The 17,959-nt window shown below is 42.7% G+C and overlaps 1 protein-coding gene across 2 annotated transcripts in view; it reads left to right on the top strand.

The window, feature by feature from the left end:
• Positions 1 to 15,122, top strand: part of LOC134354635 (nucleus accumbens-associated protein 1-like) — a 42,122-nt gene extending 27,000 nt beyond the window's left edge. For both annotated transcript variants that reach the window (XM_063063678.1, XM_063063676.1), the window contains exons 4-6: positions 3,339 to 3,444; positions 7,501 to 7,598; positions 11,589 to 15,122. In XM_063063678.1, the coding sequence (XP_062919748.1) occupies positions 3,339 to 3,444; positions 7,501 to 7,598; positions 11,589 to 11,932 (548 nt within the window). In that variant the 3' untranslated portion in view covers positions 11,933 to 15,122. The remainder of the gene's footprint in view (positions 1 to 3,338; positions 3,445 to 7,500; positions 7,599 to 11,588) is intronic.
• The last annotated feature ends 2,837 nt before the right edge of the window (positions 15,123 to 17,959 follow it).

A 17,959-nucleotide genomic window follows, 5' to 3' on the forward strand; every position in this document is an offset into this window, starting at 1 on the left:
ATTTAAGGCCGCACAGGAAATACGTAAGATGACAAAAGGGAAGTAACCACCCAGAATCCCCTGGGAAAAGAAAGAAATGACGCAGTTAAAAAGAAAGTTTAGTAGCCATATTAAGAAATCGAAAGTAAACTTTTCTGCCCAAATAGGGCACAGAAAAGTTAAAACCAACCAATTCACAGCCTCCGATCGACGGAGAAAATTAAAAAGAAAGCAATTAAGATGTTGGAGATGAAAGTTGATCCAGATAACTCTGGGCATCCGATGGAGAATCAAAAAAACGAAGGGCTCCATCTGCCATGCGAATCCTTAGACGTGCAGGGTACAGCAGCGCTGGTCTTAAATCCATCTTATAGAATTCCGACATCACGGATCTGTAACGGACCCGTTGGTCCCAGATTGGTTTACTGAAATCTTCCACAAATCGGAACTTAAGATCCGAAAAATCAATGAAACCTTTAGATCGAGCGAATCGAAACAGTCTCTCCTTGTCTTGAAAGTAATGAAAACGTAAGATAACATGCCTAGGTCTATCTGACCTAGACGAGTATGATGGGATTCTGTGAACACGATCCAGTAGCGGTGGTTGGTCAGGAAATACAGTAGGGAATGCATCTTTTAAAAGTTGGGAGAAATATTTCATGGGGTTGTTACCTTCAGCGGCTTCCCTCACGCCAATCATTTGTAAATTCTGCCGTCGCATTCTAGATTCCAAGTCAGAGTTTTTAAAAGTCAAAAAGTCAAGTTTCTTCTTCATTACATTAATTGTTTCTTCGATTTTCCCCATCTTAAGCTCACTTTGTTGCGCGAATTTTTGAAGATCAGATATAGCCGACTGATGTTCCGCAATACATGTTTGCATCTTATCAATTAAATCGGCAATTTTCTGGAAATTAGTTGAGATTTCCGTATGAATCAGGTCTTTAACAGGGCCTGCAATTTCCGTACGAATCATCTCCCTAACAGAGGTTGAGATTTCCCTCTGAATTAACTCCGCTATCGCTTTCAAAGTCACCGGTGATTCAGTCGGAGGGAGATCCGTAGCTTTCGGTTTAACCGGAGGTTTACCATCCTTGCCGTCTTTCTCGTTCTTAGACATAGCAGATCTAAGTTCCATCCAGTTGTCGGAGAATTCAGTTTAATTCAAAGTATTGTAAGAGTTGATGCCTTAATGGTTAATTAAAGTATAGCTGACCATAGAGAAAAAAAACTCAGAGGTAATGGAGCGAGTCAAGAACGCGACTTCACTCCATGAGCGCTACCGGAAGTCCTCGCCATACATTTTCAATAGGAGATAGATCTGGACTGGCAGCAGGCCAGTCAGGCACACGCACTCTGTGTCTACAAAGCCACGCTGTTGTAGCCCGTGCAGAATATGGTCTGGCATTGTCCAGCTGAAATAAGCATGGACGTCCCGGGAAGAGACGTTGCCTTGATGGCAACATATGTCTCTCTAAAATCCTAATATACACCTCAGAGTCAATGGTACCTTCTCATACATGCAACTCACCCATGCCGTGGGCACTGATGCACCCTCATACCATCACAGATGCTGGCTTTTGCACCGTTCGCTGATAACAATCTGGATGGTCGTTTTCATCTTTGGCACGGAGAACTGGATGCCCGTTTTTTCCGAAAACTAGCTGAAATGTGGACTCATCTGATCACAGTACACGGTTCCACAGCCTTTCGGCCCATCTGAGATGAGCTCAGGCCCAGAGAACTCGCCGGCGTTTCTGCATAGAGTTGATGTATGGCTTCCTCCATGCATAATACAGTTTCAAGTTGCATTTCTGGATGCAGCGACGAACTGTGTTGAGTGACAATGGTTTTCCAAAGTACTCCCGAGCCCAGGTGGCTATAATTGTCACAGTAGCATGACGGTTTCTTAGGCAGTGCCGCCTGAGGGCTCGAAGATCACGCGCATTCAACAGTAGTTTCCGACCTTGCCCTTTACGCACTGAGATGTCTCTGAATTCTCTGCAATCTTACGTTGAGAAATGTTCCTTTTGAACTGACTAACAATTCTCTCACGAATTTTGGCACAAAGGGGTGAGCCACGACCCATCCTTGCTTGCAAAGACTGAGCCTTTGATGGACTCTACTTTTATACCTAGTCATGATACCTCACCTGCTACCAATTAGCCTGCTGAATGTGGAGTCTTCCAAACCGGTGTTACTTGAATATTCTGTGCACTTTTCAATCTTATTTTAACTCTGTCCCAACTTTTGTTGAGTGTGTTGCAGCCATCAAATTCTAAATTTGTGTATGTTTACAAAATACAATTAAGTTGGTCAGTAAAACTATTGAAAATCTTTCCTTTGTATTTTGTCAGTTAAATAAAGGTTCATGTGAATTAACATATCACAGATTTTTGTTTTTATTGCATTTTGGAAAATATCCCAACTTTTCTGGAAATGGGGTTTATAACTATTTCATTCTCCGTCTGATTGCGAAATTCAACCATACTATGATCACTCTTTCCAGGAGGATCCCTGAATACAAGATCGTCAATCTTACTTGTCTCATTGCACAGGACTAGATCTAAGATAGTATTTTCCCTTGTCAGTTCACTAAAGAAAGAAATTCAAGAAAGCTATTACGGATGCATTCTGTGAAGTCCTCCTCAAGACTTTCTTGACTAACCTGATTCACCCAATCTACGTGGAAGTTAAAATTCCCCATGACAACTGCCATTCTGTTCTTACAAGCCTCAGTTATTTCTTCGTTAATCGCCTCTGCCACTGCAATATTTTTATTAGGTGGCCTATAGACAACACCTACCAGTGATTTTTCTCCCTTTACTATTCTTAATCTCTACCCAGATGGACTCAACATTCTACTCCGTAGATCTTATATCGTCTCTCACAATCGCCCTGATCTCATCCCTAACCAAGAGCGCCACCCCACCTCCTCTGCCTTCCTGCCTATCTTTCCGTATTACAGTGAAGAGATCTATGGGATATGGGAGATCTACAGAATCTTATGTGGAGGGGTGCAAATGAATGTATTTATTTTACAGACAGAGTCTGTAAAATCCATCGCTGTTTACTTGCCATGGCATGTACATACCCCATCCACTGTACACTTACTCAGACTGTGTTTGCATACGCTGTAGCTAAAGCACAGTGGAGAGGCACAGATCAACTGTATTTTTTTCTCCTGATTTCATCCATTGACTCCTCAAGTGAAAGTGAAATCTTGCATCTTGGATAAGAACAAGGTAACTCCCAGTTGTAGTTGAAAAGCCCGATGTTTCAGCATTCTAGTTCCCTTTGATTACAACAGGAGTGTGAGGTGTTATGTATGACATTTCCATTTTGTGTCATTGAATCTGCAGGTGCCAGTGTGTACATAACACGGGCTCAGCTGATGAACTGCCACATCTGTGCAGGGACAAGGCACAAAGTATTGCTTCGGAGGTTGTTGGCTGCATTTTTTGACCGGTAAGTTGCAGCTCGAAGACATCATCTGGTCTGTGGGGAGTCCCAAACTTATTTATTAAAAAAACATTGAATTCTTTGCAGGCCCTTTGGATAATGCTTGACAGTCAAAGAAACTCTTCCAAATGCCTCTGTCACTTTTTCCTGTAATCTTTGGTTACAGCAGTATTGTGACCACAAGAAACTGCGGAGAGTTGTGAACACAGCTCAGCAAATCACAGAAACCAGCCTTCCCTCGATGGACTCTGCCTATATTTCTCCCTGCCTCCGTAAAAGCAGCCAGTATAATCAAAGAACCCACCCGTCCAGGACATTCTTCCTTCTCCCCTCTTCTATTGGGCAGGTTCCTGGATCATTGAGGCCTCTTCTGCGGAGGTATGACCTGTACAAAAAGGACAGGTTACACCTGAACCCCAAAGGGGTCCAATATCCTAGCAGACAGGTTTAATAGAGCTGTTAGGGAGGGTTTAAACTAATTTGGCAGGGGGATGGGAACTGGAGAGATAGGTCTGGGGAAGGGGAAGACAGAAGTAAATCAAAGATGGCATGTAACAGAGATGATAGAAAGGACAGGCAGGAGATGAGGCATAATCACATCCAGTGGGATGATTTACAACAGAAAGCAGCAAATACTGTGTTATATTTGAATGTACACAGCATAAGAAATAAAATGGACAATCTTGAAATTCAGCTACAGATTGGCAAGTATGACATTGTGGCCATCTCTGAAACTTGGCTAAAGGATGGCTGCCATTGGGAGCTGAACATCCAAGGATATACAGTGTATCGGAAAGATAGGTTAGTAGGCAGAGGGGGTGGTGTGGCCCTATATATAAGAAATAATATTAAATCATTAGAAAGGGATGACATGGAATCGGTAGGTATAGAGTCTCTACGAGTTGAGTTAAGAAATGGCAAGGATAAAAGGACCCTAATGGCAGTTGTATACAGGCCTCTAAACAGCAGCCGGGATGTGATTACAAATTACAGAAGGAGATAGAAAAGGCTTGTCAGAAAGGCAATGTCATGATAATCGTTAGGGATTTTAACATGAAAGTGAATTGGGAAAACCGAGCCAGTACTGGACCATAAGAAAGAGAGAATTTGCAGAATGTCTAAGGGATGGCTTTTTAGAACAGTTTGTTGTTGAAGCCAACTCGGAGATCAGCTCGGGGGGTGTTGTGCAATGATCCAGAGGTGATAAGAGAGCTTAAGGTTAAGGAACCCTTAGGGAATAGTGATTACAATATGATCGAGTTCACTTTGAAATTTGAGAAGGAGAAACTAAATTCCAATGTGGCAGTATTTCAGTGGAATCAGTGGAATACAATGGCATGAGAGAAGAACTGGCCAAAATTGACTGGAAAGGGACACTAGCAGGAAGGACAGCAGAGCAGCAATGGCTGGAGTTTCTGTGAAAAATGAGGGACGTTTAAGACATATATTCCAAATAAGAAGAAATTTTCGAATGGAAGAAGGACACTACCGTGGCTGACAAGTTAAGTCAGAGCCAAAGTAAAAGCAAAAGAGAGGGCATACAAGGAAGCCAAAACTAGTGGGAAGATAGAGAATTGGGAAGCCTTTAAAAACTTGTGAAAGGAAACTAAGAAGGTCATCAAGAAGGAAAAGATGAATTATGAAAGGAAGCTGGCAACTAATGTCATAGAAGATACTAAAAGCTTTTTTAAGTATATCAAGGGTAAAAGAGAGTTGAGGGTAGATATAGGATGCTGGAGATATTGTAATGAGAGACACATTTGGCAGAGGAACTGAATGCGTATTTTGCATCAGTCTTCACAACGGAAGACATCTGCAGTGTACCGGACATTGAAGAGGTTCAGGGAAGTGAAGTGAAAATTACGACTGAGGAGGTGCTCAGGAAGCTTAATGGTCTGAGGGTGGATAATTTTCCTGGACCTGATGGAATGCCCCCTCGGGAAGTAGCTAGAGAGATTTCGGAGGCACTAATAAAGATCTTTCAAGAATTAATAGATCCTGGCATTGTACTGGATGACTGGAAAATTGCAAATGTTACTCTGCTATTTAAGAAGGGTGGGAGGCAGCAGAAAGGAAACTATAGACCTGTTAGCCTGACATCAGTGGTTGGGAAATTGTTGGAATTAGTTGTTAGGGATGAGATTACAGAGTACCTGGAGGCACATGATAAGGTATGCCAAAGCCAGCATGGCTTCCTGAAAATCCTGCCTATCTAACCTACTGCAATCTTTTGAGGAAATTACAAGCAGGATAGACAAAGGAGGTGCAGTAGATGTGGTGTACTTGGATTTTCAGAAGGCCTTTGACAAGGTGTTGCACATGAGGCTGCTTAGCAAGTTAAGAGCCCATGGAATTACGTTGAAGTTACTAGCATGGATGGAGCATTGGTGGAGCGGCAGAACACAGAGAGTGGGAATAAAGGGATCCTATTCTGGCTGGCTTCCAGTTACCAGTGGAGTTCCACAGGTGTTGGTGTTGATATCGCTGCTTTTTACGATGTTTGTCAGTGATTTGGACTATGGGATTAATGGATTTGTGGCTAAATTTGCTGATGATACAGGAATGAAAGGGTTATCCTATGAGGAACATTTGGTAGCTATATCCTCTGGAGTTCAGGAAAATGAGGGGGCATCTCATAGAAACATTCTGAATGTTAAACGGCCTGAACAGGTTAGATATGGCAAAGTTATTTCCCGTGGTAGGGGAGTCGAAGACAAGAGGGCATGACTTCAGGATTGAAGGACATCCATTTAGAACAGAGATGTGGAGAAATTACTTTAGTCAGAGGGTGGTAAATCTGTGAAATTTGTTGCCACGAGTGGCTGTGGAGGCCAAGTCATTGGGTGCATTTAAGGCAGAGATAGATAGGTTCTTGATTAGCCAGGGCATCAAAGGGTATGGGGTGAAGGCAAGGGAGTGGGGATAACTGGAAGAATTGAATCAGCCTCTGATTGAATGGTGGACCAGATGCAATGGGCCGAATAGCCTAGTTCTGCTCCTATATCTTATGGTCTTAAAATACAAAAGCCTGAAAAGATGTACCACCAGGCTCAAAGACAGCTCCTACTACACTGTTATAAGAGTATTAAATGGTTCCCTAGTGCAATAAGATAGACTCTTGACTCACAATTTACTTTGTTATGATCTTGCACTTTATTTTTTACCAGCACTGCACTTTCTCTGAAACTGTTATATTTTATTCTCTATTGTTATTTTTTACCTTGTTCTATCTCAATGCACTGTGTAATGAATAGATCTGAATGAACAGCATGCAAAACAAGTTTGTCATTGTATCTCAATTCCAATTCCATTACCAAGTTAATGTTCCATTTGTAGAGACTGAACCAGTCCTGGGCTGGGAACTCTACAGTGCCAATTATAAATGTGAAAAGGTAATGACGCTCTGAAATCAATTATAACTGTCTAGAGTTTGTAACCTGAGGAGATGAAACTTAAATATCAGCTGGTGATCAAGATAACTTAGAATGAATGCTTTTAAGCGATGGTATTGATAACAGATTTCCAGATGGTGATCATGTGTCCAGGAATGAGGTTTTATAGTTGTAAGTTACATTAGCAAATGTGATTGAGTGGAGATTTGACAGCTGTACAAAACTATGGTGGATTTAGATAGGTAGATAGAGCAAAACTGTTCCCATTAACAGATTGGTCAAGGACACAGATGTAAAGGAACAAGATGGATGTAAGGAAAAACATTTTGTTTGCTCAAAGAATAATTTTGATGTGATCTTGCTACCTGTAAGGTGTAGACAGTTAATCAGGGATTTCAGAAGAATATTAATTAGACACTTGAGGGAAAATAATTCTAGGGTCACGGGGAAAGACAGACAAATGGCAATGACTTGATTGTTTGGACTTGAAGGGCCAAATAGCATCCTTTGGTTCACAATAATTCTGTGAGAGTAACAAATGTCTTCAGATTAGTGCTTGCTGAAGATATTCTCAGTTGCATTTAGTAGCACAAACCATCAAGCACCATGATATAAACTGTCTACAATTTCCATCACTCAGTTTGATTGTTTATTAATCTGATCTCAATAGAAATACTCTGGCTAACAGCTGTGGCACCGGAATCCGTTCCTCCCTCTGTGATCCTAGTCGGAAGCCACTTGATAGCCGGATCCTCAATGCTATTAAAGGTAAGCCTGTGTGAGGAAGTGACAGTGGTATTCTGGGAAGCTGGCCATGTCATTTTTTGATGTTAGTAAATAAAGCAAGTAGGGAATACATTTAAAAGTGTGAACTGAGAACAGCTTAAAAAGTATGGAGGATGTGGGTGTGGGACAGCCAAAGACGCAGCCAGTGATTGTCCAAAAAGGAATTTGGTTTTGGTAGATGAAGGATTTGAGGAGATGACAGAGTCTGGACTATGGATGTGAGGATGATGGGTTTACATTGAGGGAGAGAGTAGTGTAGAGACAAAGTGTGATGGAGGCATGATGGCGGCAGTAGCTTGCCCCAAGAAGCAGAAATAACTAAACCAGCCTGCTGTGGTTGGTAAGTTGTTGAAGTCAATTTTTAAGGATATACTTTTGGGTACTTAGAGGCACGTGATAAAATAGGTCAAAGTCAGCATGGTTTCCTTAAGGGAAAATCTTGCCTGACAAATCTGTTAGAATTCTTTGAGGAAATAACAAGCAGGATAGACAAAGGAAGATCAGTGGATGTTTTGAACTTGGATTTTCAGAAGGCTTTTGACAAAGTTTCACACATGAGACTGCTTAACAAGATGTGCCCATAGTGTTACAGGAAAGACATGACCATGAATAGAGCATTGGCTGATTGGCAGGAGTGAATAAAATGGGAATAAAGTGAAGCTTCACACAAAAGCCTTCAGCAGGCCAGGCAACATCTATGGAAAAAAGTACAGTTGACTCCAGCATTTTGTGTGTGCTGCTCAGATTTCTAGCATCTGCAGACTTTCTCTTGTTTGTGATAAGGGAGCCTTTTCTGATTGGCTACTGGTGAACTAGTGGTGTTCAGCAGGGGTCAGTGTTGGGACTGTTTCTTTTTATGTTGTATGTCAATGATTTGGATGATGGAATTGATGGCTTTGTAGCCAAGTTTGTGAATGATACGAAGATAAATGGAGGGGCAGGTAGTGTTGGGAAAGAGCAGGGAGGCTACAGAAGGATTTGGACAGATTAAGAAAATGGGCAAAGAAGTGGCAAATAGATTGTAGTGTTGGGAAGTATATGGTCTTGCTCTTTAAGAGACCCAATGCTAATTCCTCCTTTACATTGAAATTCTCTATCATATCAGTATACTCAGCACTGATTTCCCTATCCACTCCTTCTTGGTAAATACTGATGTAAAGTACTCATCAAGGACCTCACTCACATCCTCTGCATCTATGCAAATGGTGTTCCCTTTATCCTTGAGTGGTCTTACCTTCTCCCTAGTTATCCTCTTGCTCTTGATATATGTATCGAATGTCTGGAGATTTTTTTAATCCTATTTGTCAAGGACTTTTCACGGTCCCTCTTGGCTTTCTGAATTCCCTTAAGTTCTTTTCTGGTCTCTTTATAATCCTCTTTGATTCTAGCATCCTAAGCTTTACTTACTTTTCCTTTCTCTTCTTGACTAAACTCATCAGCTCTGTCAACATTCTAGGTTCTCCTACCTTGCTATCCTTGTCCTTCTTACTGGAACATATCTGTCCTGTACTCTGTGCAGTTGGTCTTTAAACACCATCCACATGTCAAATGGTGACTTGCCCAAAAACAACTGTTCCCAGTGAACTCTCCATAGTTCCTGCCGAATGCTCTTGTAACTCGCCCTGCTTCAATTTAATACTCTCCCATAAGTCCATACTTATCCTTTCCTATAGTTGTCTTAAAACTTAAGGAGTTGTAGTCACTGTTCCCTGTTTACCCACGGAAAGGTCGGTCACTTAGCTAGGCTCATTACCCAACACCAGATTTAATAAAGGTCTAGTCCTGTTGTTGGACTGTCTACATAATTGATGTGACAAACCATCCTGAATGCACCTAACAAATTCTGCCCCATCTAAGCCACTTGCTCTCAGAAGCTTCCAGTTTATATTCGGGAAGTTGAAGTCCCCCTTGACAACAGCCCTATTGTTTGCCTGCATATTTGTTCCTCAATGTCCCCATGACTATTGGGGGACCTGTAGTACAATTCCATCAGAGTAATTGCACCCTTTCTATTTTTGTGTTCTATCCATATATACTCAGTGGATGAGCCCTCCATTACATCCAGTCTGAGTGTGGCAGTCCCTGATTAGTAATGGAACTCCCACCTCTTTTACCACCCTCTCTATCTTTTCTAAATCATCAAAACCCTGGGATATTAAGCACCAATTCTTGTTCCCCTCTCAACCAAGTCTCTGTAATGGCCACAATATCATAGTACCATGTACTGATCCGTGCTCCAAGTTCCTTTACCCAAAATACCTAATATTACCTAATATTAAAATACACACATTTCAAACTGTCTGTCTTATCACATCAGTGACTTTGTTCCTGCCTGTTTTGACTAGCCCTGGGATCTACCTTCCTCCACTTTCTGACCCCGTGCTCTAGTTCCTATTCCTCTGCCAAACTAGTTTCTCCCACCCCACCCCCACCCCGAGTAGCACTAGTGAACCCCACGGCTAGAATATTAGTTCCCCTCCAGTTTAGGTGCAACCTATCCCTCTTGTACAGGTCACCACTGCCCCAGAAAAGCTTCTAATTATCCAAGCGCCTGAAACTCGGCCCCATGCATCAGTTCCTCAGCCATTCATTCATCTGTACCATCATCCTATTCCTGCCCTGACCAGCACATGGTTCTGGGAATAATCCAGAGATTATTATCTCTTCAACCTCTCCTGACTCCCTATACTCACGGTGTTGGACTTCTTCCCCTTTTCTACCTATGTCATTGGTACCAATGTGTACTATAACTCTGGCTGCTCACCCTCCCTCTTGACAATCTTCTGCAGCAGCTCTGAAACATCCTGGATCCTAATACTTGGGAGCTAACACACAATTCTGATGTTTCTTTTTCGGCCACAGAACCTCATGTCCGTCCCCCTAACTATTGAGTCTCCTATCACTGTCGCTCAGCCTACTTTTACCCTTACCCGCTGAGCCTCAGAGTCGGCCACATTGCCACTGTCCTGTTACTGCTGTAACCTGATGAGTCACCTCCCCGAGCAGCATACTTGTTGCTGAGGGGAATTGCCACAGAGGAACCATGCACTAAATGCTTACGCCCCTTACTTCTACTGATGGTCACACATCTATTATCTGAAGCCTGCACTCTGGGTGTGACCACCTCAGTAAAAGTTTCATCTATGAGGTGAAGTTTTAAGCCTCCCAGGTGGTCCTGAGTACATCCAACTCCAGTTCCTTGAACTTGTCAGTCAGGATCTGAAGGTGGATGCACTTTCTGGAGATGTTGTCATTACGGAAACCATTAGGTACCCTGCAATTCCACATCCTACAGGAGCAGCATTCCACTACTTTAACTACCAGCTGTCTCTTGTGTCTTTTTTACTTCAATGGTGTGTTGGAAGTCTAGGACAAAGAGACAAAACTTTAAAACTAGAAGATCAATTATTTGAATAACAAAATTGTTCTGAAGGGTTGGCTGGTCTAGGTCAGCCCTTTATTCTTCAGTGGAATACTAGTGGGCTGAAGACTCTTGATGGTGGGTTGATATATACGATATGGAATCAATCTTTATAAAAAGGAAAACGAGAACATCAGTATTATTCCACACTGTGACCTAGACGGTCCTGATGGTAGAAAGTTAATATGGAGACAGTTGGGGATAGAATTAAAAATATAATGCAACTTAGAACTTATTGTCTCTCAAGAGATTGTTTTACTGAGTAGTGCCACACTGTCAGAGATGTTGTCTTTCAGACACTGTGTTCTGCTGAGCTCTGTTTACCCTCTTAAAATGGCAAGGTGAATAGTTAAAAGAACTGGATGTAATCCTGAGAAAAATTTACTCATTTTCCAGTTTTATTAAAAAAAAACAATCGCCTGGTCGTTATAACATTGCTGCCTGTGGAATGGTGCATTACAGCTTCTACCGCCTTCAGAGAAACATTTCACTGATGGTCTGTTATGAAAGGTATGATAAATAAGTGTTATTGTTTCCCTTCTCTCTTGCAGTTTACTGTCAGAATTTTGCTCCAAACTTCAAGGAGAGTGAGATGAACGCCATTGCCGCAGATATGTGTACCAATGCCCGAAGGGTGGTCCGCAAGCACTGGATCCCCAAGCTGAAGCTGATGCTCGCAGAGGGAGATGGAGTCTATCGCTCAGTCATCACTGACGTGGCTGGTGGGGGCTTGCCAGATGGAGCATCTGGAAGCCAAGAAATGGAGCTGTCAGGCACTGGGCACAGGCATGAAGCTGGTGGAATGAGAGCCAATGGCTCTGGCCACAGATATGAGACGGGTTTTCCGGATGGTTTAGATGACTCTGGGAGTGGGATTGTAGAGGCTCCAAACTAAAATATTCCAATTGTCATCTTCCTTCCCCCAAGAGAAACCCATGGTGTAGGACATAGGGAGTCTCATGTTGTAGAGTTCCATGTCTGGTCTCTTTATTTGATGCGTGTTAGTGGTGATGGACTGAGAACTGGAGATTCAGTCTGTGCAGTGTCAGTGAAGGAGACCATCACACCATTAACCCATTCACTGCTGGACATTCATGTACTGGTTTGGATATAACTGCCTAGAAATTGGGTATCACCTTTTTATGGTGTGATTAAAAAAAGACCAGTGTTGTGTTTCCCTGCAAAGCACCATGAGAGTATTCAGCATTGTTTGTAACCGTCTAGGGTGATTTACACCAGTAGACAGGGCTAAAACAGGACCTGTATTGTTTGCAAATGGACTGAGTTCTGTGAGTATCTGAAAATTTAATGATTATGAATCGGAGAAAGGCAGCAGCTCTTAAAAGCACAGTCCCCTTGGCAGCTGGACACTGACTGCTGTGAAGACAGAGGCTGCAGGGGAGGCCGCCCTACAGTTTGTGGAAGAGAGCTGAATGTTGTCATCAGCGCTGGGAGGGAGGCCCTGGTGCTGGGTGGGGTGGAGCAAGGAGTCCTCAGCCAAGATCACCAGAGGCAGGAGGTGGCTCCCACCGTCCTGGCTGTGAGAATTCCCACTCAGTTGGAAAAAACACAAGTAAGGTTAACGACCTCATGAGAACCCCCAGGGTGAGCTGCCTGCCTTTTGTAGCACCGTCATTCATTGATTTAGATATCAGTGCAGGTGCTTTGGAGAAGAAGCAGGTGAGGGTTTATTGTGTCAGCTGAGCTGCCCAGGCCAATGACTGGTGAACTGTATTGGTGTTAAGGATTGGAGTGTCTGCATTTTATCCGAAGTGGGGTCTGATTCTGTAGGCTCTTCTTGAAAGCCTCTTTTCTTTATTGCCCATGTATTCACAGACCCACGGTGTTGTCTACTGGGAGCTAAGGGTGGCAGTATTCCACAAGTCTTTCCCTGGTAGCCTTTCTTGTCCTGGCTGTTCCTGTGCCTCATGGCCCCTGGGCTGTGGTCTCCATGTTACTCTTCCTCCACACCATGACACCTTCAGACTGTTAGGCTGTGGAGGGTGTGGCAAACAGCCCTGAAGTATCTGCAGCTGCAAGGTTCCCCTACAAACGTGGGCATTGGAATATCATTTTCAGAATACCTGCCATTTTCCACAATGATCCTGGTATTTGTATGAATTTTGTTATAGTAGAATAGGGCAGCAGTCGAGGGGCTGTGTTTCTATGTGAGTAGACAGGCAAGTAGAGAGGGTAGTTCTGATCTTCAGACAATGGCCGGAGGGTTGGATTCTGAATGAAGACCACCATCAGTGCTTCCCAGAAAGAAGGCATTGGCCACCAGGACACACCCACAATGGGCTGCTCCCACTTGTGTTTATACTGAACACCTTTGCCTGAGATTCCATCTTCTCAGTAGTGTCTGGCTGATTTCTCCACAGCAGTGATCAGCAGCTGATGGAGAAATGTGGCTGTTTTTTTTTCTGAGAGTAAGTTCAGAATTAGCTTTATCATGCGGAGTGTGGTGTATCCCAGTGACGATCCTTGGAAAACCTGAGCCTGTGAATTGCACTGCCCTTCACAGAGGTCCAGGCAGCAGGTAGCTTCATTGGCTCTTTGCTAATGGGGATAACTCCTGCCCCAAAACCTCTAGCATTGGCTCACCACCGAGATCCCCACAGGGTGAGGACATCAGTAGATCCATGCTGCAGAAAGCATTCATCATTACAGTATGCACGAGGGGCTAGGAGGTGTTTGAGTAGCCTGCAGCCTTTTGAAACTTCCAGCCAGGGCACCTGATGTCAAGGAGTGTCCCTTTAAATAGGAGAGCAGCAGACCAGTGTGCTCTGAATTGTGTTGACACTAATGGGCATATTTAAAAAAAAACAGAAGTTGCGCTCTGTAGCTCCGGTTATTTATGTAAGAATAGAAATATTTTCTTGAATAGTGGCTTTTTAAAGTTTAATATTACTACAATCAAATCTGGAGTAAATCACACAGGGTGCTAATTAACCAATTTCTAGGCACGTGTGTATGGGAAAATTGCCCCAAATGTAGATAAAGAAAAAGAATAACTTGCATTTTTATTAATCTTTCATTTCCTACAGATCTTCCAAAGCAGTACGATTAAAATGTGGTCACTGGTATGGATAGGGGCAAAGGTTATACCAACATGTCTGACAGAATCTGAGTGAGAAATAGGGGTTTAAAAAAAACATAAAAATCTTCCCAAAAAATTTTCTTTAAACAGCGTCATGGGATCTTTTACAACCATTCGAGGTGACAGATGGGAGCAGAGTAATGATGTAGCACTTCTTCACTACAGGACTGTAAGCCAGGTGTACAGGTCTTGGATTATGATTCAAGCAAGAATGTTATCCAAGGTGCAGACAAGACTATGGACGCAGTTCTGTTTTAAAAATTTCTACAGAGCCCAGAAGTAGGCCCTATATTCCACAACATTTGTGCTAACCGTCCAGAATTCAGTTAGACTACTGTTATGTAAGACCATAAACTCATAAGACACTGAAACAGAATTGGGCCACTTGGCCCATTGAGTCTGCTCCCCCATTCCAATATGGCTGATTTATTATCCCTCTCAACTCCATTCTTCTGCCTTGTCCCCATAACCTTTGATGCCTTGACTAATCATGAACCTATCAAACTCTGTTTCAATGACTTGGCCTCAGCCTCCATCTGTTGGAATGAATTCCTCAGATTCAGGCTAAAGAAAGTCCTTATTTCTGTTCTAAATTAATGTCCTCTATTCTGAACCTGTGCACTTTGGTCCTAGACTCCCCGCACATAATCTCCACATTCACTCTATACTGGCCTTTAAATATTTGATAGGTTTCAATGAGATCCTTCCCCTTACCCCTCCCCCCCGAACTCCAGCAAGTACAGACCCAGAACCATCAAACATTCCTTGTGTGTTCGTTCATTCGTTTTGTGCATTGTCGTATTACGTGGGCAATCCTGGTCTTTCCATGGCTATGATTTTTCTTGGCTAATGTTTCTACAGAAGTGGTTTGCTATTGCCTTCTTTTGGGAAGTTTTTACAAGAATTGTGATGCCAGCCATTATCAATACTCTTCAGAGATTGTCTGCCTGACGTCCGTGGTTGTATCACCAAGACTTGTGATATGCACCAGCTGGTCATACGTCCATCCACCACCTGCTCTCATGCTTTCACGTGACCTTGCTTGGTGGCTAAGCAGGTGCTACAATTTGCCCAAGGGTGACCTGTAGGCTAACGAAGGGAAGGAGCATCTTACACCTCCTTTGGTAGAGACATATCTCCACCCTGCCACCTCCTCATACATTAACTATTTCATTCCCAGAATCATTCTTGTGAACCACCTCATTCTCCGGACCCTTTCCAATGGCAGCATGTATTTTCTTAGATAAAGGACACAAAAATGCTTACAATATTCCAAGTGCAGTCTGACCAATGCCTTATAAAGCCTCAGCATTACATCCTTGCTTTTATATTCTAGTCCTCTCAAAATGAATGTCAACATTGCATTTGCCTTCTTTCCCACTAACTCAACCTGCAAGTTAACCTTAGAGAATCCTGCAAAAAACACTTCCTTTATACCTCAGATTTTTGAATTTTCTCCTCATTTAGAAAATAGTATACACTTTTACTCCTACCAAAGTGCATGATCATACACTTCACTATATTCCATCTGCCACTTCTTTGCCCATTCTCCTAATCTTTGTCATCCTTCTGCAGGCTCCCTGCTTCAACGCCTCATGCTCCCCTATCTTTTTATTGTCTGCAAATTTGGTCACAAAGTCATCAGTTCCTTCACATATAATGTGAAAAGAAATGGTCCCAACACTGACCCTTGTGGAACACCACTAGTCACCAGCATTCAACCAGAAAAGGCTCCCTTTATTCCCACACTTTGCCTCCTGCCAGTCATCCAATTTTCTCTCCATGCTAGTATCTTTCCTGTAATACCATGTGCTCCTATTAGCAGCTTCATATGTGCACTTATCAAAAGCTTTTGGAAAATCCAAGTAAACAACATCCACTGATGGTCCTTTGCCTGTTATTTCCTCAAAAAATTCCAATAAATTTGTCAGGCAAGATTTCCCCTTAAGAAAACCATGCTGACTTTGGTGTGCCTCCCAGTACCCTGAAACCTCATCCTTGATAATGGATTCCAATATTTTCCCAACCACTGTAATCAGGCTAACTTGCCATAATTTCCTTTTTTTCTGCACCCTTTCTTCTTAAAGAGTGCAATTTTCCAGTCCTCTGGAACTATTCCCGAATCTAGTGATTGTTGAAAGATCACTACTAATGCCTTCACAATCTCTTCAGCTACCTCTTTCAAAACACTGGGATGTAGACCATCTGGGCCAGGTGAGCTTCAGACCTTTCAGTTTCCCAAGCACCTTCTCCTCAGTAATAGCAACGACCCTCACTTCAGCCCCCTAACACTCTCAAATTTCTGGCATACTGCTAATGTCTTTCACAGTGAAGACTGACGCAAAATACTTACTGAGTTCATCCAGTCATTTGACCCCATTACTACTTCTTCAGTATCAGTTTCTAGTGGTCTGATATTCATTCTTGTCTCTCTTTTGCTCCTTATATATCTGAAAAAGTGTTTTGTATCTTCTTTTATATTGTTGACTGGCCTTCATATTTCATCTTTTTTCTCCTGATAACTTTAAGTTGCTTTCTGTTTTGGTTGTATGGTCTTATACTAATTAGACTTTTCTTTCTGCGGCCCCATCTACACCGCAGTTCTCCTGCTACCCATCTGGGGGCATTTACAGTGGTTTATTAACCAATCAGCCAGTACATTTTTGGCTTGCGGGTTGAAACTAAAGCAACTGGGGTAACCCATGCAACCACAGGGAAAATGTGCTGATTAGTCCACACCTAGAATATGCATGCACACCAGAGGAAGGACATAGTTGTGCTGGATCAAGTACAGAGGAGTTTCACTGAGATGTTGCCTTGATTGGAAGAATTTAAGTGTTGAAGAGAATGACTAAGTTGGGCTTGTTTTCCCAGGTGTGACAGGCTGAGGGGTGACCCAATAGAAGTACAGTTGCAAGAAAAAGTTTATGAACCCTTTGCCTAGTTTTCTTCATTAATTACTCATAAAATGTGGTCTGATCTTCATCTAAGTCACAATAATAGACAAACGCAATCTGCCTGAAATAAACAATTGTGCTTTTCATGTCTTTATTGAACACATTATTTAATCGTTCACAGTCGGCTGGAAAAAAATGTGAACCTTTGTATTTAATAACTGGCAGAACCTTCTTTAGCAGCAATAACTTCCACTAAATGTTTCCTGACCAGACTTGCACAATGGTGAGGAGGAATTTTAGGCCATTCCTCCATACAAAACTGTTTCAATTCATCAATATTTCTGGGATACCTTGCATGAACAGCCCTCTTCAGGTCATGCCACAGCATCTCAATTGTGTTAAGGTCTGGACTCTGACTTGGCCATTCCAAAACATAAATTTACTTCTTTTTAAACCATTCTGTTGTTGATTTACTTTTGTATTTCAGATCATTGTCTTGTTATATCATCCAACTTCTATTAAGCCTCTGACAACCAAGTCCAACTCCTGGCCTTCTTGTGTGGTTTAGCCTCTAAGGAACTGTTTCTATTGACAGGAGAAGGGGTGAAGGTGGGTCCTAGCGCCTTAAAACCAGTGCTTCGGGTAGATGGAGCTCATCAGCCTGGGAAGGCAGTCCATCCAAGGGAGGGAAAACTCTGATTTCAAACCACCGCTGCATTGCGGCCATACCCACTCATGGGAAAGGTTTTGGGAGTAAACCCCGAGGACAAATCCGGAGCTGGAGTCCCTAAGGCAGTCTGACGTTGCCTTCAACCTCGTCTGGAAACTCCTGTGACAACACTGGTGCCAAGCTGTATCAGCCCTTGCCTTTCCCTTGGACAACATCTGTGTTATGGAGAGGGGAGACTTGCTGCATGGGCAACTG

The sequence above is a fragment of the Mobula hypostoma genome, chromosome 12 (genome assembly GCF_963921235.1).
Source record: "Mobula hypostoma chromosome 12, sMobHyp1.1, whole genome shotgun sequence".
Lineage (NCBI taxonomy): Eukaryota > Metazoa > Chordata > Chondrichthyes > Myliobatiformes > Myliobatidae > Mobula > Mobula hypostoma.